This window comes from Dendrobium catenatum, unplaced genomic scaffold, assembly GCF_001605985.2.
Source record: "Dendrobium catenatum unplaced genomic scaffold, ASM160598v2 fragScaff_scaffold_45, whole genome shotgun sequence".
Classification (NCBI taxonomy): Eukaryota; Viridiplantae; Streptophyta; class Magnoliopsida; order Asparagales; family Orchidaceae; genus Dendrobium; species Dendrobium catenatum.
In genome coordinates this window covers 131603-158858 of record NW_021318507.1, presented here as the reverse complement: position 1 = coordinate 158858, position 27256 = coordinate 131603, and the positions used below count along the sequence as shown (strand labels likewise).

At 32.2% G+C, this 27256-nt stretch overlaps 4 protein-coding genes across 14 annotated transcripts in view; 3 read left to right on the top strand and 1 right to left on the bottom strand.

The window, feature by feature from the left end:
* LOC110092544 (TATA-binding protein-associated factor BTAF1) overlaps window positions 1-3407 on the top strand; it is a 64733-nt gene extending 61326 nt beyond the window's left edge. For 3 of the 5 annotated variants that reach the window (XM_028693950.1, XM_020817135.2, XM_028693953.1), the window contains 2 exons: window positions 1046-1258; window positions 2905-3066. In XM_028693950.1, the coding sequence (XP_028549783.1) occupies window positions 1046-1258; window positions 2905-3066 (375 nt within the window). Of the gene's footprint in view, window positions 1-1045; window positions 1259-2904 lie in introns of all 5 variants that reach the window. The other 2 variants (XM_028693958.1, XM_020817134.2) reach the window with 1 other exon arrangement.
* Window positions 3408-5750: 2343 nt separating this feature from the next.
* Window positions 5751-7192, bottom strand: LOC110092538. Its single transcript, XM_020817129.2, has 2 exons — window positions 7076-7192; window positions 5751-6274 (listed from the first exon to the last, which is right to left on the bottom strand). Exons 1-2 carry the CDS (start codon window positions 7175-7177, stop codon window positions 5933-5935), a joined length of 444 nt encoding a protein of 147 aa, XP_020672788.1. The 5' UTR covers window positions 7178-7192; the 3' UTR covers window positions 5751-5932.
* A 5647-nt stretch (window positions 7193-12839) lies between these two features.
* On the top strand, window positions 12840-17235 carry LOC110092537 (tetraketide alpha-pyrone reductase 1). Its single transcript, XM_020817128.2, has 6 exons — window positions 12840-12981; window positions 13049-13218; window positions 14007-14195; window positions 15708-15870; window positions 15947-16139; window positions 16929-17235. The coding sequence occupies exons 1-6, from the start codon at window positions 12855-12857 to the stop codon at window positions 17071-17073; spliced, it is 987 nt and encodes a 328-aa protein (XP_020672787.1). The 5' UTR covers window positions 12840-12854; the 3' UTR covers window positions 17074-17235.
* A 6411-nt stretch (window positions 17236-23646) lies between these two features.
* LOC110092551 (phototropin-2) overlaps window positions 23647-27256 on the top strand; it is a 40373-nt gene continuing 36763 nt past the window's right edge. The window contains exons 1-6 of one of the 7 annotated variants that reach the window (XM_028693931.1): window positions 23647-23939; window positions 24531-25139; window positions 25250-25432; window positions 26028-26119; window positions 26198-26459; window positions 26902-27100. In XM_028693931.1, the coding sequence (XP_028549764.1) occupies window positions 24613-25139; window positions 25250-25432; window positions 26028-26119; window positions 26198-26459; window positions 26902-27100 (1263 nt within the window). In that variant the 5' untranslated portion in view covers window positions 23647-23939; window positions 24531-24612. The remainder of the gene's footprint in view (window positions 23940-24530; window positions 25140-25249; window positions 25433-26027; window positions 26120-26197; window positions 26460-26901; window positions 27101-27256) is intronic. The other 6 variants (XM_028693932.1, XM_028693930.1, XM_020817147.2 and 3 more) reach the window with 6 other exon arrangements.

Here is a 27256-nt window from a genome sequence, read left to right as displayed (position 1 = left end):
TTCTATGCATAAAGGAAATTTTATAGAGATGCTAAGCATGCCCTTCATACTACGAAAAGCGTGTATGATTGGTTTCAAGCGACAATGCTGTCGGAGTCTTCAATCCAAGTCTACTGTTAGAGAGAAAATAGGAGAGAGTTTGAGATACTTAAGAGAGAGAGAGAGAGGTACTTAACTCTCTCTATTAGAGAAATGAAATAAAGGGAGAGGGAGTTGGTTGGTTCGCTAGTGAAATTGCGGCTGTGTGGCCTGGTGCATACTTGAAGAAGAGGAGAAGTTGAAGAGAAGTTTTGTAGGTGGCGAGCTCAAGCGGTAGTGAGGTAAGATGTTAGATGGCGGTTGGAGTAGGTTACGTAGAATTGGGTGTGTGTAGGAGTGTAATGCTAGGCTGGGAGAATTAGAAGCAGTTAGGTGGCTTTGGTGTCACGTGAAGACAGTAATATGTAAGTTTATGAAATTAAAGTTATCAGGAATTTTATTCATATATGCTAATATACGTATAATTACTTATTTGTGTGTGTGTGTGTGTGTATATATATATATATATAACAAAATGATTCTTGAGAATGGATTTGTCCCAAAGATTAATGTTATTATGAGGACCTAGCTGTATTTGTATTTTAACATGTAGGTTGTGCTGGTAGGCATCCTTTATAAATGATCAACCTCAATTTTTTTACATAACCTTGCCTCCTCTACATCTGTCGGTTTTTTACCTGTTTCTTTTTCTTTTTCTCTGTTTTCTGCTAAATATCAATGCAACAAACTCTTTCACTTTGTTTTGGGCCTTTGGCAAGTTTTTTTTTTTACCTGGAAATGCACTAAATACTAATCTGAGGCTTCTAGGAGAATATTCAGGTTCCATGAAATTAGTGGTTTTAGTCATGGCGCATAAGCTGATGACATATCTTGAGAAATGATTTTATAATGAGATTCATGCTAATGTTCTTTCTCACCCAAGTCTACTGGGGTTGAATATCCAGGCCATCTGTCTTTAAACACGTGGAATATTCATTACTAATGTGTTACGCTTTGTTATTCTCAGGCAATGGACAGGGCGCATAGGTTGGGTCAACGGAAAGTCGTAAATGTTCATCGTCTCATCATGCGGGGCACCTTGGAAGAGAAGATTATGAGTCTTCAGAAGTTCAAACTCTCTGTTGCAAATGCTGTAATTAATGCAGAGAATGCTAGCCTGAAAACAATGAACACAGATCAGTTGCTTGATCTGTTTACTCCTGCTTCAGCCTCTGGAAAGGTAATCCTTTTTTCCTGCGTAGTCTTGGTTGAGTAATTATCTGACCCTTAGATACAAAATGAGAAAACTTATGTAGTTTCCTGAAATGATTCATTCTCACCACAACACTGAAGGGTTTTTATTTATTTAATTTTCTTGCATTCAAACTTAAGGGAAAATTCTATAAGATGGTGGTGAGACCTGCAATGTTTTATGGTGCCGAATGTTGGCCATTAAAAGAGAAGCATAATACTAAGTTAAGTATTGCAGAGATGAGGATGCTTAGGTGGATGAGTAGCTTTACCCTTAGAGATAGGATACGAAAAGAGCATATACTTGAAAAGATTTTAGTAGTTCCAGTGGAAGATAAGATTAGAGAGAGTCGCCTTAGATGGTTTCGCCACATTAAACAGAGGCCTCCCGATGACCCTTTTAGGAGAGTTAGATTTGACTTATGTTAAGAAAGGTAGAGGTAGACCTAAAAAGACTTGGTTAGAAAATATTAGAAATGATATTTCTTTATTAGATTTAAATGAGATTTTGACTTTTAACAAGAAAATGGCGAAAAGGGTTCATGTAGCTGACCCCACATAGTGGGACAAAGGCTTTTTGTTGTTATTGTTGCATTCGAATTTATTTTTAGGTTAAGTGTGCTGTAAAGAAAGGACCAACACTTTGCATTTCTATTGTGCAGAATTATGTGCAGTCCATATCATAGGCATATGCAGACACATTTAAAGGCTTGCACTGTGATAGCATTCTCATTACTTGAACAAAGATTCTTTTTTTTTTTTCTAATATGTGGTTTGTATGCAAGCTCTTTTTGGAGTTAGGAAAGAGGAGATATATATGACTTATAATTAACCAGAAAGGAACTGTGAACAGTGCACATGTGTGCTAAGTTCTCGATAAGCGTATGCATTCATGCACGCTTAGCATAGGGACTGCAGTACAGATGGGCCAGCTTCCTCCCTTTGTTTTTTGGTATTATCATCTTATCAGTTTGCGGAAAGCCTCGAACTCATACCCTCTGCATTGACATGGGCGGACCCCCCTTAAAAAAAATATTTTTTTTTTTATTATATGATTTTTTAGATAATTTGTCCCTCTGTCTATTTTTTAGTCTTTATTACAACGGTTTTTAGGCAATTGACCCCCCCCCTAAAAGTTTTAAAATATTATAGTCTTTAGGCAATTGTCCCCAGCATAACTAAACACATTTTATTTATTAATTTGAATACCAAAAATATCTTTACAATCAAAATTTGTTTCGAGGGCGTTGCCCCCACAAACCCCCGCAAGGGCGTTGCCCCTTGACCTTGCGACAAGGTTGAACCCCGCCAGGAGGCGCTGCCCACTTGAACCCCCGACATATCTACGAAGCGTACGACGATTAAGGATATGAACAAATACGGGTCAAGCCAAATTGAAGGCAACTTCAACATACCGTTTGTAGAAATTGAATGACTAATCATCTTTAAGTAAGTTTGCCCCCCTAAAAATTAAGGCCGGGTCTATCCCTATGCATTAGAACCCGAATCTCTCAATTACTCGACTAGGTTGAGCTGTATAAATTTTAGCCTTTTGAACACCATCTTGCACCTCATTTTCTCTTCCTGAAGCTAAAGCGTTCTGCTTATTTCAACTCATCATTGGCATGTGTGCAGGTTGCTGGCACTTCGAGTTCTAATGGGCTGGATGAGGATTCCAGGCCAGCAGGTAAAAAGGGCCTCAAGGCTATACTCAGTGGACTCGAGGAGCTTTGGGATCAGTCTCAATATTCAGAAGAATACGATCTAGGCCATTTCCTGCGAAAGCTGAATGGCTGAAAATGACCATAGCTTTGCAGTATATTTGTACATCAGAGGAGCTTCTAAGTTAGTTGGCCCTGAGATTTTGGCAGAAATTTTTTTGTTCTTTTCTTTGTATATGCTAATTTGTTTAGGAAAAAAGACTGGCTAACAAAATTATAGGGCCAACTTTGTTCAGGTTGGAGGGCAGTCATTCAGTGCTTGCTTGCCTTGAAAGGTTAGCATGGCATAGTGTATAAATATGTTTTTATTTAATATCCAAGGAAAATCGCCTTATGTAATGTTCATAAGCAGAATGGTGGTCTGTTCTTTCAAAATAGAGCCTTATTTATATTAATAAATATTATTTTTTTTGGAAAGGATGATAAATTACTTGCAAAATATTTAATTTGGATTTTTTATTTTAGGGAAATAATCTTCTCGTTTCAGGATATTTTCATAGTAATATTAAATTAATTTTTTTTTATTAAATATAAGTTTTACTTTGAATCATTTTAATAAAGTAAATAATATTTATGATCAATTTTTTTTATTAGGATTTAAAATAAATATATTATAAATTATTTATCTGGTATAGTCATTATAAAATAAATTTAAATAATTTTAAAAAAGTTTCAATCGTTTTGTCAGGACATCTAATACCAAGTTATTATTATTATTTATCCTTCAACACATTTTCAGCTGATGTAAGTAAATGCTTCTTGGAGATGACTAATGGGGATATTCAACTTCAATATGTGAATTTAGGTTTCGTTTGGGGTTTTCTTTCTGCTTAAAACTTTTTAGTTAAAAAATTAAAAAAATTTAATTAAAAAGTTATTTTAAGAAGCAGAGAATTATTTGGATTGTAAGTTTAAATATACTGCATACACTGTATATATTGTGTTCAGACTCAGCATAGAATAATTACTCTTCAAATAAAGCTTTAAAGGTGGTGCGCACAAGACTTTATGGAAGTATTAGATCTTGCATGAGTTCAGTAGTTTAGGCAAGTCAAGTCCAGTGAAACATAAAATATTTATGTTGAAAAAAAAAAATAAGTTATTTTACTTAACTGTTTGAGTATATTTGGGAGTATAGCTTTATTAATTTTTATAGAAGTTATTTGACATCTAGTTTCATAGAGTGCAGCACTTTCCACAGATTGAATTTCTTTCCTGCTCGCGGGAGAGAGATTATTATGTGCGGAGTGCGGACGGGGAGAACCGTCTGCACAAGTATTGGGTACCTAGCTAGGTACCACTCGGTACCGCTAGGTACCCAGTGCTTGTGCGGACGATGCGCACTTTGCACCTAATAATTTTTCTGTGGGACAGGAGGTGTAGGTGATGATGAAAGATATAATTGCTCTTTACATTACTTTAGCATATAGCATAAAATAGCTTCCGTTACATTAAGCCAACCTAAAAAAAGCTCTAAATGCTGAGCATATCGACTGTATTAGAAAGCCGCGAATTTATGTCAAAGGAATTTAAAAAAAAAAACATAAAAAACTCAAATTAATGATATAAAATCACAATAAACCTTTCTATACTTATTTGAGATGATTTCATCTCACTCAGTTTGCTTCAATCCACACAAAGCTGACTTGATTCACCATGACTAATTTCACAAACAAAGAGTCCACCCATATGCTTATGTGCTCATTTAGATCATCTTCAGCCGAACGCCAAACACTTGTTTGGCCTCCGTCATTTGCTCCAGCCGATGTCAAAAAAAAAAGGGTCATTCATCAGAGGGTGTACAATGCGACGTCAATATTCACATCGCACTGTTCACATTCAAATTTAAAAAAAAAAACCGAAAATTAGGTTAAATAAATTATGAGAAAGAATATATACCAAATATTCTTTTTTGGTATTTGAAAATAAAGTTCGGTTGTAAACGAGTTAATGTTTTGGGTATTAGATATATAAATAGCATAAAATAAAGTGGTATGTATGTAAATCTCATACCACTTTATTTCATGTTATTTACATATCTAACACCTAAAATATTAATATTACATACATACCACCTATATAAAACTTTAATATCAAATATACCACTCATATAATTCATTTCTATCATTCATACCATCTTATAAATTTTAATATTTCATTTCATGCACCCAAAATTATTGTATGGGTGGTAGGCATATAATATTGATGTTTTGAGTGTTAGATATATAAATAGCATAAAATAAAGTGATATGTATGTAAATCTCCTTTAGTATTAAAATTGAATTTTTCGGTTGGAGATTGCCTTACGCTGGGGATGTACTCAATAAAAAAAATCTGGGTTCTCAGGACCTGTGTACTGATCGAAGGACTCATCGTATGCTCAAATTGAGTGTGGATCGAGCGCTTCCTTTGACTAGTTAATCTAATAACAAGGAAGAATCTGTTCTTTTACCTGACATAAGATGAAATTATATACTAATACCAATCTGACTCTCTAAGTTGACTTAATTCTACTTCAGATTTATAATTTTCTTTACCACAATGAATCACTCATATTCCTACATCTAAGAAGATATGCCCGAGCATATTGAAATATGACGTTCATGATGAAACTTTGATTACTTGGAAAACTGTTTCATCAGAACAGAGAATAAGTTATAGCCGTTGAATACCAAATTTAGATAAAGGGATTTCTTTTTCCTTACGAAATCGAGATTTTTTTTTTTTTTTGGACAGAGGGAAGAAAACACATGCAACTGGGAAGAAACAGGGACTGAGATGTTCCTAGTGAAAAGCCCATCAGAAAAGGTCACAGTACTAGTTTACATAGGATTTATATATACCTGAGAAAAGCATTAAGAAAATAAAACAAGAAATAGCTGTATCTTCTGAACCAGAAACAAGATTTAAAGCAGCTACTGAAAGAGATTTTAACTAAAAAATCAAGCTGCAGTGATAAACTTGGTAGATGTTTTGAAGCCAAAGGGATGGCAGGCCACAAGGTAAAAGGCAACTTTGTTCTTCATCTTCTTCAGTAGCAGGAGCTTCCCTTCTCCCCAGTGGAGCACAGTTATGAAGTTTCTCTTCATAAGCGATTTGAATTTGAAGTATCGTTGCTTTTTACTTGAGGCCACCTGTTTTCGAGGGCTCTCACCTTCTTCTTCTTGATCTTCTTCTTCCTCTTCCTCATCCCATCGCAGAGGGTAGCTCCTCAGGAATATTCTTCTGGTCTCCATATCCTCATCCCTGAAGCTCTTCATTTTCACTCCATCCTCCATCTCTTCCTGATTAGGCGACACAGAGGCCGAGAAGAGAGTCAAACAAAAAAAAAATGAAGGGGAAAGGAAGTTTCTGCAAAATAAGAAGGCAGGTGGTGACCAGACTCCACGTGCCGTATCATGAACGGAATTATTCAGACAACAAGGCTTTTGATTTGCCTCTGCTTCCATGTGGAAATTAATTGAACTTCAACGAACATTTCATGTACATGACAATTCATGAGGTAACGCTACAAACAAAATTTCAATAATCACTATTATTTATTTCACTTAAATTTATATTTTGTTAGTAAATATCTATAGTTAAGATCGGGTAAGCTGCCAGATGGTCGAATCTGATAGTTGAGATCGAGTAAGTGGTCAGATGGTCGGCGGAAGTTCTTCCTCCCCTCTCACCCTCGCTCGAATCCCCTAACGTCTCAAAATAATAGTTGAAATGCTTGTTTTTTTATTTTTTGAGATAATGTATTAAAACAAGTAATGTTTTACTCAAAATTTTAATATAATAAATCATATATTTCAATGTTTTTTTAATGCATAGATTATCTTTTTTTTATTTTTAAGAGAATAAAATGTTATTTTAATTTTAAAAAATCATTCTTTTAATAGCTTTAGCAATGATTGAGTTGGATGAAATTAATAACTAATATTAATTTAAAATTTTCTCAATGATGAGTTTTTATTTCACTGACGAAACGAATAAAAAGGAAATTATTAATATTATTTCAATAGACTTTCTATGTGCTATTAATATTTTTCCCAATTGATTAAGGAGAAGGAAAAAAGAGAAGCAGAAAAGAAATATACCTGCCGCCGTCGACGGTGGCCTCCGGCCGTTGTTCGCCGGAGATAGAAACGGAGGATTTTGAGGGAAGAGTAAGTACTCTTCTCATGAAGTGAATCCTGCATGCTGATTTATATGCGTATGCGTAAGGAAAAAGCAGGCCAGTGATGAGAAAAATAACTAAATAAAATTCATTTACCTGCACTATACGGAAAAAAAAAAGAAAGATTTAGTAATTGGAGATTAATTAGCTTTTCCGGCACTTTGACAGCGGGCGAAAAGACCATTTGGCTGTCTGATTAATATAATTATTACATCCATGGATGAAGATAATGATATCTTGAGATTAATAATTAAAATAATCTGGTTTGCTTTAGGTGGCTTATTTAGAAGAAATAAATTATATTTTTTAAAAGTATATAATTGAGCATATTAAAATAAAATAAATATCAAATTATTTTTAATATAGATTTTATTTTGAGAGGATTTCACACTATCTTTATTGCTTGCTAGAAAATTCATAGTGATAGATAGAACTGTTATGTCCTAGTGTTCCATGCAGTTCCAATATATATATATATATATATATATATATAGATAAAAAAAAAACTTGTACACATCAAATTTTTATATGAAAAACTCAAAAAAAAAAAAGAAAAGAAAAATTAGAACTAAATTAAATAATCAATTATGTGAATAAGTTATTCATTGTTCCCTTGACCCTAATTGGAGAAGCCGAAATTACAAAGTATGTGATATAAGTTTGTAGTCTTGTGAAGGAGAGAGAGAATGCAGTAGATGCAATTCCTGGATGGTGTTAGTCGGATGATAATGGATGGGTGATGATAGTTGGATGATGAGAATTTGATGGTAGCAATCAAATAATGATGGTCGAATGATGATGAATGGATAATGATGGTCAAGTGACAGTAATCAGATACTAATAATAGGATGATCGTGATTGGATGACAATAATCTTGCAGTGGTTGTTAGATAACATGAGATTTAGGCGACGAAGATGATTTGTGGTGATTGTTAGCATTGAACATCAAGTAGAGCTTTAGAGTTCTTCAAATCTCTAAGTTCCCTCCAAACTCAAGTCAAGAGCCCCTTCATGTAAAGAATTGACTATTTATAGTATTTTTTTAGCTAATATTTTGATAAATTCAACCGCAATTTCACAATACTCTGTAAAAAGACTCATATGAAATTCTTTGATCATGAACCATTCATTTAGCACTTATCATACTAATGATCTCAAAATCTAGTGATCATGTGCTTGTTGGATTTGTCAGGTCGAGTTGCCGGAATTAACTACAAGCATGTAAAATTTGGAGATGCTTGAATTGACTATAAGCATACATGATCCTTCACTCAATGCTTTAAAGTTTCCAACTTTATTTCAAGTGCTTGATTTGGTCTCATTTTGACTTTGATCATATCACTTATAATTTTATTAGATTCCTCTTATCAAGACACTCCGTTTTCGTGTAATTGAGTTTGGATGATTCTGAAATTAATTTAAATTTTTTTAATATAATAATGTATCAATAATTTTTTAGATCAAGTAAAATTTATTGAGAAATATCAAAGCTAATGTTTTAAAATCTTACCTGACTTTGGGCTTACTTTTGATCTAATTTGGTTGAAGAAAAAGTCATAATAGTCAGAAATGGCCAACTGTCTTGTCTTATATAGTAAATTATTTGACCATGCTATGCTGAAGGAACAAACAATTGTCTAAGATATTTTATGAAAAAAATAAAATTGAAATAAACTCATAATGTAATCTTCTACTTAGTATAATCTTTTTAAAAATGATTAAACTAATATTATCTACAATTATTGAATTTTTTATCAAACAACTTGACATAAATTAATTGGTTGAACATGCTATAGTTTCATCATTTAAAATTTTATTTAAGAAAAAAATGATAACTTAAATTTAATGATATTTGAAAGTAATTAATTTAATGAATTATATTTATTTTACATCATACAAATTTATTTAACAAAATATATCATTGATTAAAATTTATAATTTCTATTATTTCAATCATTGCAATTCATAGTATTTATATGTTGTATTATTTGATATATTAACATTGTTGGTTGCTATAATATTTAGTGCAGTAGTGAGAGTTTATTGTTTCAATATTGTATAAAGATCTTAGAAATACAAATAAGAGAAGCTGAAAGTGACATATAGGATAAGAGGTTTTCTAAGTGAAAAATCTTGGAAGGAGAAAAACCACTACATTTTTTAGTTTTGTTGAAATTATTCTATATGTGTGAGTCATAAATTACAAAAAGTGGCATTCCTACAATAGGCGTCATGATTGATGTTGATGATAGGTGATCACTGGCATTGACATTTAGTATTTATAATGTGCATCGCCCTTGTTGGCAATGACATATATCAATATTGTTAATAATTATAAACATCAAAGTTCTTGGATAAAATTGATATGAACATCAAATTGAAGTTGATGTTGATGGCATGCATCGACCTTATAAGAGTGGTGGGAATCAATCTTGTCGATAATATTTATTAATCTCATTGGGCAGTGACATGTATCAATGTTAGTATTATTTGTGTTCGCCAACCTTATTATTGATGGTTTCATCAACGTTGATGTCATTGATGTGCATCGATTTTATTAGCAGTAGTGAACATCAACATTATTTAAAATGGGGAGCATTAAAATAGTTTGTGATGTAGGAAATCGATGTTGTTATTAATCATAATGTGCATTAACCTATTGACTGATGCGTGTTGATGTTGGTGTTGAAAGTATATATCAACCTTATTAGTGATAACGCGTGTCAAAGACATGTATTGACCTTATTGACGATGATAGACATTGATGTTGTTAGAGAGGGTAGGCAACAACCTTGTTGGTTTTGTGGGTGCCAATTTTAGTGTTGAAGATGTGCATCAACCATGTTGGCAATGATAGCCGTTGGCATTGATTTCAATAGCATGCATAAACATTGTTGTAGATGGTAAGTTTAGATGTTGGTGTTTACAACATCAAGTTGATCGTCAGGAGGATCGAACATTAGTATTTTGTAAATTTATAATCCCTCATCAATCTAGACTCTTTTCATGTGTAGAATAACGATTTATTTAAATTTTATCGAATACTATTTATTTTTTAACAAAATTTCCTAAATCCTCATGCAAATAATGTGTTGATCTCCTTGATAAAAAATCATCATTTAGGTAGAATTGAGTGATTTTGAGCTCTTTGGATATATTCCTCTTACAATAAGCTCAAAATAACATTGAATGATGTTATAAAATCTTTTATTATACTTCAAGTACTTGATTTAAGATCATTTGAACTCGAATCAAGACTTTTTGGTATTATTAAGTTCATCTCATTAACATATTATTTTGACTATAATTTTATAAAATAGAATTGGAATGATCCTAAATTTAATTTCATAAATTTTATTTTATAATATTAATATATATTTTTTATAATTATATAAAACTATAACAAAACTATTATAATATCTCCATTAGCTCAAATGACACAGCCTTCAACCCACACATAGTGAATATAAAAAAATAAAATAAATAAATAAATAATAGTGAATATAAAAAAAAATTCTTAGTAGGATCTACGCCAAGGATGGTTGACCGAATATTGGACCCGGACAACGTGTATGACTCGTTCGGTGAACAACGGAATCGATAATTTAAAAATTACATATTCCGCCTTTGTAATTGAGGAAATGATAATTATTTTTTTAAGAAAAATTTTCATATATAAATAAGAATAGTACAAATTAACGCGTTAAACTCGGATTAACGACGAAAAGAAAAGCTTTTACCACAGTTCCAATTGTTGAAAAATATCTAAGCGAGTCAAGTCGATTCGTGAGTCTGTTGGAGCTTAGCTCAATAAATGATTTGTGAGCTTAACTTGATGAGCTAACGAGTTAAACTTAAGCTAATCTTGACCCAAATCATTAAATTGTGAGCCGGTTTGTTTAAAATTTTTATTATCAAATACACTAAAATATATTAGAATTCAATATGCATAAAAGTATTATACATATTTAAAAATCATGTCTCAGTTTCTTATATCAAGTGATTCTTTATTATTTATCTTCTAAATTTACCTTTCTTTCTATAATTTAATGATAATAATTATTTGAATTATAGCAAAACGAATTGGCTTATGAGCCAGCTCGAACTCATTGAATTAAACTAGGGCTTAAGCATGAACTCGATTAATTAATATAGTTCAAGTTTAAGCTCAAGTTAGAAATGATTCGAACTTGACTTAATTCATTTACATCTCTAATTTGATGTCACATTTTAATGTGCAATAAAACAAAATTAAAAATAATATTGTATTTATTCAAAATTTTAATATATAATAATGTTATTCACTATTTTATTTCTATCAACGAGTTTGTTTGTTAGTAACATGTAATCATTATATTTATAGACACGTAGTTTGGCTGTTTTGAATTAATATTGATTAAGAAAATATTTCAGTAACAATCGAAGTCTCAGCAGTTTACTGTGATGTCACGTTACTGCTTTGTAGGCATTCTGGGATGGATCTCCGAAGGCAGTGAAATTTAAATATTAAATAGCAAAATTAATGAGAATTTTCCTACAGAAACATAGCAAAATTAAGGGAAATTTGCCTATTGTCAGCTTACATCCATAGCATCATGAAGAACAAAAGTAAGGATCTGATACAGAAGAAAGAAATTATGCTTATGCAGAACGGATTTTCTAGGGCAGCAAACGAACAGAATCGAGTCGAGTATATGCGTGTTCATGTCCGAGTTCATTTATTATCAGTTTGAGTTTGATTCGAGCTTTTTTGTTTGTGTTCAAACTTGATTTATTTAAATTAATGAGCGTTCGTGTTTGGTTCATATTCGATTCATTCCATGTTTATCGGGTTTTAAATAAACGAGACTTATCGAGTTATAAATGAGCTCTACTTCTAGATGTACCGAACGAGTCTTCTAACAAACAATTACATCAAACCTATTTGTGAACATATCTAGCAAAATTTTTAAAACTATGAAACAAGCTTGTTCACAAACATAACTAATGAGTAATCTTGAGCTATCAAATGAGCTCATTCATGAATATATCTAATTAGTATTTTTGAGCTACCAAATAAGCTATGATTTATCTTATATTTATTCAAAAAGCAGGTTGTTTGTGATTTTAGACAGATGTGGAAAGTAAAAATAAATTATTAAACAATTTGAAACAGGATATGTGAAAATAAATTATTATATTTTTAAATTTAACAGTATTTATTTTTTAAAACTCTAATATAGTTCCAATCAAGCTTCTTAGTTAAGCTCTAATAGCTTTTTAACGAGCTTGTTCACGAGCATTAAACGAAACTATTAATAAACATAAACAAACTGAACACCAAGTTGTTCAATCGTATTTATTTAGCTATCGAGTATTATCAAAAGTGTTCAAGCTTGTTCGTTTGCCTTATCAAACGAACATGAACGAGCTCTTATCGAGCCAAGCCACAAGTACTTCGTCGCTCGGTTTATCCTTTATGTTTCAGTGTATACAACATAGAGGTTATTCATCAATGTATTGAGTACTCAACCACTAAGAACTTTCCACTCACCTGCTTCAAACCTACTTTTCTATTTTTAATAAAACTTGTAACCATGAATATGGGATGACTCAACAGTCTTCACCCTGTTACCTGCACCTTTAGTCCTAACCCATGTATTTATAAAGCTTAGCAAAATTACATGACCAGCTTAGTGTTTTACTCTTTGTTTGTCAATATGGATGAGAGCTCACACATTAAAGGAAAAGTCTGTGTTACTGGGGCCTCTGGTTTCCTTGCTTCTTGGCTCATTAAGCAGCTCCCTAAGTCAGGATATCATGTCATAGGAACAGTTAGAGATCCAGGTTCTATATTCTTCTTAAACTACCATTTCCTTTCATAGAAGAATCTCACCCAGGATATCATGTACAGAAAACTACAGGAAATTATCCCATCTTTGGGAATTGGAAGGAGCAAAGGAAAGGCTCCAGTTAGTAAAGGCAAATCTGCTAGAGGAAGGAAGCTTTGATGAAGCTGTTTTAGGATGTCAGGGTGTGTTTCACACCGCTTCTCCTGTGTTTGGACCCCAACATGGCTCTCAGGCATGGCTGAATTGACTCCTGTATTTTCACAAGTTTTATACTACTTGTTTGTTATACTAATAATTAATCTAAACGAGAAGCTTATTTTTTGTTTTGTATGGACAACTTTCTTTCTGCTCTTGAAGAAACTTTTTAGTATAAATTTTTTTAATTTTTGTACAAAAAAGCTGCTTTATAAAGCAGTAAGAAAGTCATCTCAAATAAAGCCTATATCTAATCTTATTTCTATTAGTATAATACTATTTAGTCAATCATTTTATGTTGTCTGTCTGCATTCCAATCAATGATTAAATGGTTATCCATCATTTTGAATATATTACCCGCGAGTCTTAGGGTGGTTGGTAGGCGAGCATGGTTGGGAACCCACCATCCTGAATTTGAATCCCCTCTACTACGGCCTCGCCTCTTCAGTGGGGCTAAGCAAGTGATTTTTGAATAGATTTGTCATTATTTTGAATTTACAGTAGGTTTTTACTTCTGGAACAAAGAAATGATTTTTCAGTCTTTTCTTCCTCTTCTTCTTCCTCTAACACTTTCATCTCTCTCTCATCCAGTGTGCTTTTCTCTTCATCTCCTCTTTTTTTTTTTTCTTCTCAATAATTAAGATATCCTTATCCATCGCAACCATCATGTTCTATTGCCTTATTTGTCGCTACTAATTGGTTAGCCAAATGATTTAATTTTGCAACTTGATGATAGAATTTATTAAGCAACTACTTTTTTTAATAGATGGTGAGGTTTAGAGAATTATTGAGATCTGATTTAGCCTTTTCACTATCATTATGCAGTCTGAAATAATGGATTCTGCAGTCAATGGTACTTTGAATGTGTTAAGATCATGCAAAAGGAATCCATCACTCAGAAGGGTTGTACTAACATCATCATCATCAGCAGTAAGGGTGAAAGAAAAAATTGATCCAAACTATCCATTGGATGAATCTTCATGGAGTTCTGTGGAACTCTGTGAAAGGTTAAAGGTAGAACAAAATTTAATTATCATTAGATTCATAATCTGACTTTGTTGTTCAGTATACTGATAAAAGTAATGGAGCGCTTGCAAATGCATCATTCAATTATGATTAGTTGTTAAGTGTTTGGAAATGATTGGAATATAGTTTTCATAATGATCAGTGTTTGTTTATTTTTTATCAACTTCTAACAAAGTCAATAATAGGATTTATTTGAATTACAATAAGTTTCATTTTTTATGTATTATGGTTTATTATTATAGGGAGTATGTGCAAGCTTGAGAAAATTGATTGCAGCATTGAAGGTTTGTCTTAGTTGTTTATTTTTTCTCATACTTTATTTTATATTTATTTTTAATCATATATTTATATTTATCAATTTTTTGAATTAGACATATTATAAATTTTTTAAAAATATATATTTTTTGCCCGATAAAATAATTTGGAACATTAATATGTCATAAATAAACAAATATTTATTAAATAAAATGAAAATTACATTATAACACATAAATAGGAATGAAAAAAAAACACAGTCAACTAAACATTAGAATTAATATATTAATCTCATAAATTACCAATCAATACATTTTGCAATGCAATGTGATTTTGTTTTTTATTTTGTTGAGTTAAAAGAGTGTGAACAGTGCGACGCCAATATTGACGTCACACTGTTCACCCTCACATGAATGGTGGGTGTTTTGGCGATCGGATGGGGCAAACAACAAACTGCAAATGACTGTAAGACGTTCGGTTTGAGTTGATCTAAGTAAAATAAAAAACACCTAAGTACGTTAACTCCAAGCCCTCATAGGAAAACAACAAACTGCAAATGACTGTAAGACGCTCGGCTGGAGTTGATCAAACTAAAATAAAAAACTCCCAAGTACTTTAACTCCAAGCCCTCATAGGCACTTGGCTAGTTTACAGTGATTTCCAAGCCTTTATTAATTAAACTCACTTCTCTCATTTATGAGGTTGTTTTTTTTTTCGAATTAGGAACTCTATTTTTATCCACTTCCAATCAAATAAATAACTTGGTTTGAAATCACTTCCAAGCACTCATGTCATAACAAACTAGACCTTAAAACACGAGATATTACTCTTAAACACTATTGTTAATTTTATTTCTTATTTTCCCTATTCTATTTAAGCAATACTTCGAAATCTTACATACTGATTGTTCAAAATTTTCTTTTTTTTTTCTCCTAATCTATATGAGCAATACTTCTCAAACTTGCATGCTTAGCTCGTAATAACTAAGATCCATCAATATTATTAGTCAATCAAAATTGCATTAAGCAGTTTGGCCAATCAACAATTGTCGATTGCAAGCTACACAAATTTAGGCTTCGTTTGGGACAGTTTTCTTACTACTTATTGCAACTTTTAAGTTCAAAAATTAAAATTTTAATACTAGAAAACTGCTTTAAGAAACAGTGAGAAAGTCGTCCCAAACGAAGCCTTAGTAATCCCGAATTTATTCGATATAACTAACTGTTCTTTTTCTTATCTCCCAAGTTATGGTACGCACTTGCAAAGATTTTGGCCGAGAGAATAGCATGGGAATTCGCTAAGGAAAATGATATAGACCTTGTAACTGTTCTTCCCTCATTCATTATAGGCCCCAATTTGCCTAATGATTTGTCCCTAACTGCATCAAATGTCTTAGGCTTCCTTAGAGGTATTATTGATTGACTCTCCTTCTACTAATAATCAAAAGAAACTCTGAAGCTTAAGAGAATTACTGACTATTGCAGGGGAAACTAAGGAGTTTTCATTGTATGGTAGAATGGGATATGTTCATATTGATGATGTAGCTCGCTGCCATATCATAGTTTATGAAGATTTAGCTGCAAAAGGAAGGTATATTTGCAGCTCAGTTGTGCTTGATAATAATGAACTTGGAGCTCTTGTTGCCAAACGTTATCCATGGCTTCCAATCCCTACAAGGTATGTTGCTAAGTTTTTACCAACTTAAAAGAGCCAGAGGATTCCACTATATAGTAATAAAGTTTTAGAAACTTTGCATGCAATTTCTTATAGTTGGCTCTTTTGTGAAGGACAACATTTTTATTTGATTTTGTAAGCTATTGCCAACATTTTAAAGTATTGAACAAAGAGTTTAAAATCTAACAGAAATCCCTAATAATTTATCAACAATTTGATAAGAAGCTCAATTAAATTACTTGATTTGATGAAGCTCTATAAATTCATCAAAATTAAAGAAATGATGATAAAATCTTCATGAAAATATTAAGTTCTGTGATCACTACCATTTGATTGATGAAATCCTAAGAATTTATCATAAAATAATAAAATTATCAGAACATATTGCAACATTATGCTACAACTCGTACAAATATAGAAAATACGTAAGAATTTATCAACTCTAATAAAAGTATCAAAATTTGGTAAACTTATCATTATTTATTGCAATATTATGATTGAAACTAAACTCTTAAACATTGAGGTGTCTTTTAGTATAATGATTGGAACTTTATTTAAAAAATTCTACAGTTAAGCATGCTCAATTGTTAAGAGTTTTTGGGCTGCTAGAGATACAGCCTTAGTAATCCATTAAATCAAGTAAAATTATCAGGATTTTATACATCAATAAATTTGTGCAATTAGTACAATCACTATGATTTTTAAGCATCTTTCTAGTAAGAAAAGCTAAAACTTGACACCTAGTTTATAATTATAAAAGAACTAAATAATTACTATTTGCTCAATGTGCAGGTTTGATGACTACTATGATGGTAAGATAACTCAATACACCTTCAATACATCCAAGCTACACAATATGGGATTCAAGTTTAAAGGAATAGAAGAGATGTTTGATGATTATATACAATCACTCAAGGACAAAGGTTCTGACATCTAAAAACTAAGTTGTGATTTGGTCTAGGTGTATTATTCTATGAGCTTTCTTTACTTACCTTTGTTCTGTTCATGAGAAGATTTCCTACAAATAAAATCTCAACTGTTCAATTAATGCACTGTATGCACATGTAGCATTATTTGTTTCAGTGAGCTTAGAAGCTAATGAGCTGTGAGATTCCCACAATAGTATGAGCAAAAAAGAAAACAAATATAATATACCACAAAAAAAAAGTAAAATGTACATTAAAATTTTGGATCTCATATGACAAACTTATTATTACAATATGATTAGATGGTACTAATCATAATGATAATGAGTATGAATGTTAAAAGAGATCCACATGCTCTAAATCACCTCTTAACACTTTTCAACACTAGGGCATGAGGCTTTTATCTTCGATAGAACTATCATATTTAAAGCTACGACTGTAATTAGATTGGCTTGATTTAGAACCGGTGTTAACTTGAGCTTGCGCTTTTACTAATTATTCAATTAGAGCTCAACCGCAATATCATGAATTTGAGCCAACTTGTTTTATTATAGAAGAGAAAAGATAAATGTGAAATCAATGAGTTATTCTAACATAATCATGGAAAGAATGAAAACTTCTAGGTGAAAGCATGGAGAGTGAGAAATGACTAAGCTATAATTTTTAGGTCATTAGTAACTTTATAATTAACATTTGAGTTTATTAATGATTCAATATATTTACTTAATAAGAATTGTAATATAATCATTGAGCATTTAACTTCAAAAAATAAAAATGCTTGAGTCTAATATTTAGATGTTATTCTATATTAATATTTTTTAAAGAGTCTGATTAGTTAAGAAAGATTCAAGGTAGATTCAAATCGAGCACGTTATCTCATCGAACTTAGCTTGCGCTTTTTATCAAGCCTAACTCAAGTTGGCCCATGCCACTAGTTGGCCAAAGTTAAGATAATAATACATGCAAAGTTTTACACCTCGAAGAAATTTACACAAAAAATTAATTTAAATTCTATTTTATTTAGGCGATCAACTTATATATTTTTCTACTGAATGATACTATATTCTCTCCTTTCTACTAATCCACCTAAGAAAAATGAATCTCTATTTATCTTTTTTATTGTAGCTATACTCTAAATTTTAGCACATCATGATCTAAAATTATCAATGACGATAAATTATTCTGTGCGGCATTTAGACTGGAAGAATCGTCATGATATATGAGTGTACAAACTGTGTAGACATTTGTACATAATATATCTTAATGATAGGAGGAAAATTTATTATGTGCGGAGTCTAGACGGGGAGAAAGATCCGGATTTGCCGCGAATTGATTAAGTATTTATTGTATATTTGTAAATACGCAGTAAATACTCCATTGTGAGCATTATTAAGTATTTTGTGAGTATTTGTTGCGTATTTTGTGAATATTTATTGAGTATTTATTGCATATTTATTGAGTATTTGCTGAGTATTTATAAATACTCAGCAAATATTCAGTAAATACGCTACGCAACAAACTGGACAGTTCTTCCCATCCGGTCTTCGCACATACTAAGAGATCCATAATTTATTAGATTGCCAAACAACTTTTTTTTTTTTTTGCAAGACACAACGCCTTGAAAAAACCTAAAAGGAACACATTTTAACTAAAACTTTCATTTTCCAAAAAAATCAAGAATATGTTTTGCTATCAATAAATTGTGGATATATCAATTATGGGAATATTTGTTAGTAATAAAATTATGAGGAAAACTAAATGAATATATAACACAAATATTTCATGATCCAATAAGGTATATCTATATTTACAACAAAACAAAGATCGAATAATAAACTAATTTCAATAAATGTAAATGAAGAGATAAATATGTTACTTTATCTGTGCCACCCACTGAAAGAAAATGTAACAATCTACTACAAAGATGAAAGCTAAATGTGGAGAAAAAGAATAAAAGATAATGCTCCTTTTTGCTATTCCCCTTCCTAGTTGTAGGAATTCAAACAAAAGCTCCTCTTTTTGATAGAACCAAAACAAATAACATCACATTTTCCTCGAGTCGATTTTTTATTTTACCCACTAATAACCATATAAAAAACTCCTCCCTTCCCTCTCAATTGACACCTCCCCTCTCCCTCCTACCTTAATTTTTTATAATCATCGATTTCATTCTTTTTTTATATAACAATATAAGGTGGTACGTGTCAAACACTACAGGAAAATCGGTCGTTACCGACGGACGGAATCCGCCGGTAAACATCAAATTCCGCCAGTAAAATGCATTTCCTGGCGAATTTTCGATAAAAAGTTGTCTGACGATAATTCGCGCGTCGGAAATTTAATTCCGTCAAAAGAAATACGCCTGAATTACTTCCGGCGAACTTACTGGCGGAATGGCGGCAGAAAACCATAACCAAAACCCTGTTTTCTTGGAAGGAATTATGGCGTTTTATCTGCTGGAATTACCGCTATAAACACCGGCGGATAATCCGTTGCATGGTTTCACCGGACAATTACCAATGGAAACATACGGCAGATTATCCGTCAGAAATAGCGTTGGATAATATTCAACATAAATACGTTACAATTTCGTCATATTCATATTTTTTTGATGGATTATCCGCCGGAAACTTGTAGCAGTAATAAAAATTAAAAAAAAAAAAAAACAGCCATCAACAATGTCGAAATAAACTGCCGGTCTTATGAATAACTATGAATAAAAAAAAGGACGACGTTACAGTACCGGCGAAAAAAAACGCCGGTTGGTTCGCCACTTTTACCGGCGTATGTATTTTCGCCGATAATACAAAGTTTTCCTAAAATGAAATATTAAGTGTGAATGAATCCAAGAGTTTGATACCCATCAACGTTAGAAAATCAATTATGAATGAACGTTAAATTTAATAGTCACAAATCTTGATAATCCAAATAAAACTTATATGCGATGACAAAAAATTTCTAGGTGAATTAGTTCAAAATATAGTCATTCACATTTGTTTCCTTGGATTTAATCATTGAAATGACTTGGTTGATTATATTGCTGGTCCATAAGATAATAAATACTAAGAGAATGGGAAGCCACCTCACCTGTAGCTGATTAAGACTTGAATGGCTATGCCTGCGTCCGTAACTTGAGTCATGTGGGAGAGAGAGACTACTCTATTCTATTATTCACCAGAAAACAATAAAGACTCTTATCCTTTACTTGAGGGGTTATTAAGAATGAATGGGATGCGAGGCCTCCTCTGATCCACCACCAGCTCAAGTTGTGGCGATCCTTTAGCTTCAGGAGAAGCCGTCATTATCTTTGCTGTCTCTAAAGAAGTAAATAACGATAATAGAGTATCCTGCATGAGATTTGATTTTTGCAGAAGAAAACAAATGGTAATTGCATTTTCAACTTCTGAGAGTAATTGTACAACTTTTGCTTAAGAAAGAGGCGTGCATAACGAGAAATTATTATGTGCGGACAATTAAATGGTGACACGTGGGGCCTGATGATCCGACCCGGTCCAATGATCCAGATTAGATGAACATTTTAAAATTGCAGCAAGCCAAAAGTTCCGGCATTCGTAGTTAGGTCACTTTTCATCGTAGGATAAGGATTGCTCTCCTTTCAGTTCATACCCTCTTTATCTTCGAACAAGAATCGCTCTCTTCTTCTAGTAGGCTGATTCTTAAGGTCAAATTTATCTCCAAAGTGATACTTTATCATTGAATATGTTGAAATGGTGAAACTACATATTATGTTTATAATTTATCTCAAAATAGTTGTTTGAGTTTAGTGTTGAGGACATTCGGTTGTCGCTTTTTTTGTATCTATTGAAAGCTGACGAATGCCATAAAGAGGCGTACTTTTGTACATAAATTGTGTAAAATTTTATGTAAAATTGTAAATTTTTGAAAGTTCAGAAATTCTCTCAATTGTACAAATGTTGTGGTATGCATATTACACTACAGGAAAACCCACTATTACCGGCGGATTATATCCGCCGGTAACACATTAAATCCGACGGTAGTCCCGGGTTTCCGGCGCATTTATGACGGATTTTTCTAATACATACTGTATATTACTATATAAAAGCTTTAATAATAAGATGTCAATATTTTCCATGTTATTTTATTCATTTTAAATCTTTTGGAGCTTAAGTAGAGCGCTTTCGCATTGATTTATTAGAAAAAAAAAATCTTTGGAACTTATATACAGGTGTGTATTAGAAATTTTTTTTGAATATGTTATTTTTTCCAATACACATTGTGTATTGTTGTATACTATCTTTGATATAATGATTTCAATAGTTTCTTTATTTTTTTTGTTTATTTTAAATCCTTTGGAGCATGTAAACAGCTATGTACTAGGAGTTTTTTTTTACAAATATTATTTTTTTCTTATACAAACTCTGTATTGTTGTGTACAAGCTTAGATACAATAATTTTAAAAGTTTTTGTATTGTATTTGTTCATTTTAAATTTTTTGGAGCTTGTACACAATTATATATTAAAAAAAACATTCTAAAAAATATTTTTTTCCTAATACACACTACCAAAAAATTAGCCCTTTAGCAGTGGTTTCTTGCACCGGTTATATATTGTGTATTACTGTGTACAAGACTAAATACTACGATTACAATAGTTTGTGTTCTTTTTATTCATTTTAAATCTTTTGGAGCTTGTACACAATGTGTATTAAGGAATTTTTTCTAAAAATGTTATTTTTTTCCTGATACACAATGTGTATTGTTGTGTACTATATACAACTATTGCAATAGTTTCTGATTTATTTTAATTCATTTTAAATTTTTTTGGAACTTGGACATAGTTGTGTAATAGGAAAATCATGTTGGAAATATTATTAGCCCCTTTACACATATTTGCATATGTAGATTCCAAAGATCACTTTTCGTAGTAGAACATCAACATTTAGAATTAGCTGCGACTCTTTGGTTCAAATTTTTGACAAGAATTTTGAGGACAAATTAAAGGAATTACACATACATCAATTTCTGGAGTTCCATGCATTCCAGCAGAACTTAGCCCAATTAAGTCCAAATCAAGCAATTAAAGCTTGCTTGAAAGCTTTGTGATATTAATTGAAAGGGAAAATGATCACCCTTCTTTTGCATGCTTATAAGCAAAACAAACATCTTGAATTTGCAAGTTAAAAAGCTAAAACTACCTAATTGCAAAGTTATTAAAGCACTTAAAAGCTAAAAAAGCAGTCAATCGACATTTCTCATCTAGAGTATTTTTGAACTTTCACCAAAATAACAAGAAGGCCACTCTACTACAACAAAAAACAACATCTAGCCTTTTATCACACTATGGGGAAAAATGTCACCTTAAAAAAATATTAATAAACATTCATTCTACGTACAAAGGAGAATGAGATTTAAAATTGAAGAGAACGTAGATATTTGAAGAACCCTAGAGCTATATCTGACACTCAACATCAACAATTGACACCAACGCTCGTCATTATTTGACTATTGTTGCCTAATCAATGTTAATCATCTATCATCTACCATCATTTCCCCACATTGCACTAGACCATTATGTTCCGATCACAATCATTCAACTATTATCATCAAATCATCATCATCTAATTATCATGTTAAAATTAATGTCACCTGACTATCAGCACCATACCATCGTCTCTTTATTAATATGTTTGCTCTCCATTACTCTAGCATTTACTATTGTGCATAAAAGAGATTTATACTCTATAGCAGCCTTCTCTAATCAACATATTTATATAATTTAATAATAAACAAATCATTTTAAATTATATTTGATTAACATTATGAACTTACCTTCACATTTAGTTTAGACTAATATAACGATTATAACCATTTTATATTCATGATATATAAATTGTTGCTTATCTAACTCATGGATAGATTCTCTTGTTAAAATTTTTTTTTTTTTTTTTTGAGGATCAAGAAAACAAAATTATTCTAAGTAGCTGAACTGTTAGATTTTTCAACATCAAAATAGGAGAACTAATTCCATGCAAAGTCTGGACTTAAAATTGCTTCCGGACTCCAATGAAATGTTCACACATGATCAAAATATAATTTTTTTATATCATTAAATATTTACTTCATATTTGCTGAATATTTACTACGTATATATTAAATATAATACAATAAATACTCAATAAATACATAAAGTCTAGACTCTATGTCCGAACTTCTCACGTAATAATTTCTTGAAATAGAGGGTATAAGCATAACACTAAATGGAATCAATGCAACATACTGCAGTTTACACTTCACACCCAATCCGGAAAAAAAAAAAAGAACTATATTTATTTTACAAACAATCAAGTAATTTTGAATATTCAAAACACAATGTATATATTTTATTATATATTCTGAAAAACCATGAATTCAAAAAAATCTTGCAACCAAACAACCCCTAAGTGGAATAGATAATTATTGCCTTTAAGGAATAATAATATTATTTCATAACAAAAGCAAACAGCTTCCATTGTTTTCTACAAAATAAGAAATTTGACGCTCAATCATCGAAAGACCGTTAACACTATATGTGTAAAAGAATAAAAGGATTGCAGGACAAAAACGACGAATAATTGCAGCCTCAGAATCGTCTTATAGATCATGTTGGCCACTCGCCACTCTGAAATGAAAGGGATAGCTTAGAAAAAAAAAAAGCTGACGTGCCGGTTATCAACGGTGAAGGCTGGCTTTCAGGGACCGTTGAAGCCTTCAGCTAGAGTTCCCTCCAGGCGTTATCTCTTTCTCTTGGCTTCTCTGCTTCCGCTCACCTTTTTTTTTCTGTAGTTCTTCTGTAGCAAGCACAAGCAAAGAATGCATCAGATACACATTAACTGTTGAATTTGAAGATTTTCAAGGAGGTATTCATCTCATTGTCATTTACAGTGTATTCTTTTATCATTAACGTAGTTTATTTGGTTGATAGTGATCGAAAATAAAAAATTTCGAGGGACTTATCTGCAGTTGAATCAACTTTGTGGTCTAACTGTTTTTATTGGTTAGAACTGGCAATTTCTCATATGACTGGATAAGGTACCATGAAAGTTTCAAGGCTAAGGTGTCATGAAGTGTATACTTCCATGGCAACAGCATCTAAAATCTCCTTCCAAGTAAATAAGAAAGGAAACCATTCATGAGAAGAAGTCCCATTTTTTACTTCTCTTCCTATAATTATTTTCAAACCCATCTTTTTTTATTTCTCAACTTAGGCTTCGTTTGGAACGGCTTTCTTACTGCTTTTTAAAGTAGTTTTTTTTACAAAATTTTTAATTTCTGCATTAAAAAGCTGTTTTAAGAAGCTATGAAAAAGCCGTCCCAAACGAAACCTTAATATGGCTTATTATCCATCCTGTGCTACAATCAGTAATGCTAACCTACATTTTACACAATTTCTTACCTGTAAGCAATAGTTTGTTTTTGCAACCTTAAGTCTGTATGTACTTGGTTGCTAGTCTGCAGTACTACAGCCACTGATCACAGTTTAGAAGAGAGAAGGGTATCAAGCATTTCAGGATTTTGCGCCGAGGAGAAGAGATGACAGAAAATAGTCAGAAAAAGAACCCTCCATCACTAATGGGGGAGGGTGCATCATCACTAATGGGGGAGGGTGCATCAGAAGCTCTTCCAGAAGGAAAATCACTTGAGAGATGGATGGCATTTCCAGAGAAAAACCCACAAAATGATCCAGATCAAAATGAGATAGAAGAGTCCAAGGAAACTGAAAATAACCAGTCAATGGTACAAAGAGCAGCAGCTTGGGGTCTGACAGTAAAACCCAGCGATCCTAACAGCCAAATTTTTGTCTTTCCATCATCGATCGAGGGCAGTAAACAATCCATGGAGAGACTCTCAGGGACTACGAGGACATCAAATGAATCAAATTCTGCCATGGATTCAAGTTTCCCTAGAGTTTCTCAGGAGCTAAAAGATGCATTGTCCTCTCTTAAGCAGACTTTTGTTGTTTCAGATGCAAGAACGCCAGATTGCCCTATCATGTATGCAAGCGCTGGGTTTTCCAGCATGACAGGATATTCAGTAAAGGAGGTCATTGGAAGGAACTGGTGAGCTTTAATTTTCCATTAACAAACTCAATGGTTTCAAAGACAGCTTAACTTTCAAGAGTAGTAACATTCTTTGGTTGATCCCAGATTAATTCTGTATTTTGTTGCAGTCGCTTTCTTCAGGGGCCTGAAACAGATTTAAAAGAGGTTGCAAAGATAAGAGAAGCGGTTAGAACTGGGAAGAGCTACTGTGGCAGGCTCTTGAACTACAAGAAAAATGGAACTCCTTTCTGGAACCTTCTCACCATAACGCCAATAAGGGATGGCAATGGGAATGTTATTAAATTCATAGGGTAAGGAACTTACACCATTGCATGATCGTCCCAATTTCTTTCAAATGTAATGTAGCTGTTAGGTAAGCCAAGAATCACGATACAGTATAATTCACAATTATTCATTGACAAGCAAAAGGATTCCCATATAATAGCAAAGTGCAATTATACTATTGGTTAGATTATCTTTTGATGAGTTTTTACCAGTCAATGAAATGGTAGTATTCAATCATCATCCAGATCAATGAAACACATGCAAGCAGTGTGCTGTGCATCATAAAGAGAAACTCTATACATTTATTAATTTCAATCTGATCAATATAAAGAGGTAAAAGTCCTTAATTTTCATCTCCCAGGGGAGAGTACTTTGTTAATTACAACTTAAAATAAGCACATATGTGCAACCATGTACTACTTAAAAATGTTGACATGTAATAACAAGATTACAATTTTCTAACTTTATGGAGCTTACATAATTTTTATGCAAATAATAATAAAAGGTTTTAGGAATCCCACCCTAGAGCTGTAAAATGGGGCTGTTTATACACCAGTTATTAAGATTTTTTTTACCATGAAAAATCAAGATTATCTTTCACCAAACATCTATACGTTTCAGAATGCAGGTTGAGGTCAGCAAATACACAGAAGGTTTAAATGACAAACTATTCCGGCCTAATGCATTGCCAGTGTCCTTAATCCGCTATGACGGTGAGACCAAATATCAAAGAAAATTTAGGGTATACTACAATCCATGCAGGACATTTACTTGCTCGTTTGTTCAATCAGAGAGACAAAAGGATACGGCCATGTCTTCGATTACGGAAGTTGTGCAGACAGTGAGACACCCACAAAATCACTCAGAAGCTACAGAATTTGATATTGCCATAAAGATCGATGATAAAACTAAAGGATACACCAAATCTCCACTTCATGGAGCTGCAGACATGAAGAATCTTAATTCACCCGGAAGACTGACTTCTCTGCATGACATGAGAAATGAATCTCAGAGAACAAGTATTAGGAAATCAGGCCGCTCTTCCTTAATGGGGTGAGTGAGGGATTTCATTCTTATTATTTTTTAAGTAAATTTTAAAATTTTCATGCTTCCAGTACTTCTATTTGAAAATTGTCATTGCACTTAATATAGTTTGTATTGACTAATGCGAATTAGAGTACTAAATAACATTTTAGATAAGATTTGTATTTTCACATTGAGTAAGCATTGCCATCACCATCAGCAATAAACCATTAAGAATAAAAGTTTATTTTCCAATTTATGTGGTGAAATTTGATCTACTTTCAAAAGCAAGCACCTTGTGAAGGCAGTTCAGGGCTATGGTGATTTCCTGTTAACCAAAAGAGAATTTATATAAATGATACCTGCAACTGAGACTTCTGGTGGATAAATTAATACTGTAGAAAAATCTTAATTATATTACAATGGCATTGACCATCTGTTCTGAAGAACAAAAATGCTCTATATTTTGCAGCTTTAGAAGAAGAAAAAGTTCAGCAGAAATCATAATAGAACCAGAGATTCTAATGACCAGAGATGTACAGCGCACAGAGAGCTGGGACCGTGTGGAAAGGGAAAAAGATATACGACAAGCAATAGATCTTGCTACAACATTAGAGCGCATAGAGAAGAATTTTGTTATCACTGATCCAAGACTTCCTGATAATCCCATTGTAAGAAACGTTTTAATAAAGAAATTTTAGAAGCATGAAGTCAATATTGCTGGCCGCACAAAAGAAATAAAAATCATAAAATTCATATAAGCATCACATAAATGTCATATTAACAATTAGAAAGTTAAGCAGGCATGTTAACAAATTAAGCTAGTG

What these genes read in the sequence shown, in the direction of transcription:
- LOC110092538 (XM_020817129.2), bottom strand. Translation starts at nt 7,177, where the DNA reads ATGCAGGATTCACTTCATGAGAAGAGTACTTACTCTTCCCTCAAAATC. An exon ending in GCCACCGTCGACGGCGGCAG is followed by an intron (nt 6,275 to 7,075) that starts GTATATTTCTTT and finishes TCGCCTAATCAG; the next exon opens with GAAGAGATGGAGGATGGAGT.
- LOC110092537 (XM_020817128.2), top strand. Translation starts at nt 12,855, where the DNA reads ATGGATGAGAGCTCACACATTAAAGGAAAAGTCTGTGTTACTGGGGCC. An exon ending in AGGAACAGTTAGAGATCCAG is followed by an intron (nt 12,982 to 13,048) that starts GTTCTATATTCT and finishes TATCATGTACAG; the next exon opens with AAAACTACAGGAAATTATCC. An exon ending in TGTCTTAGGCTTCCTTAGAG is followed by an intron (nt 15,871 to 15,946) that starts GTATTATTGATT and finishes TGACTATTGCAG; the next exon opens with GGGAAACTAAGGAGTTTTCA.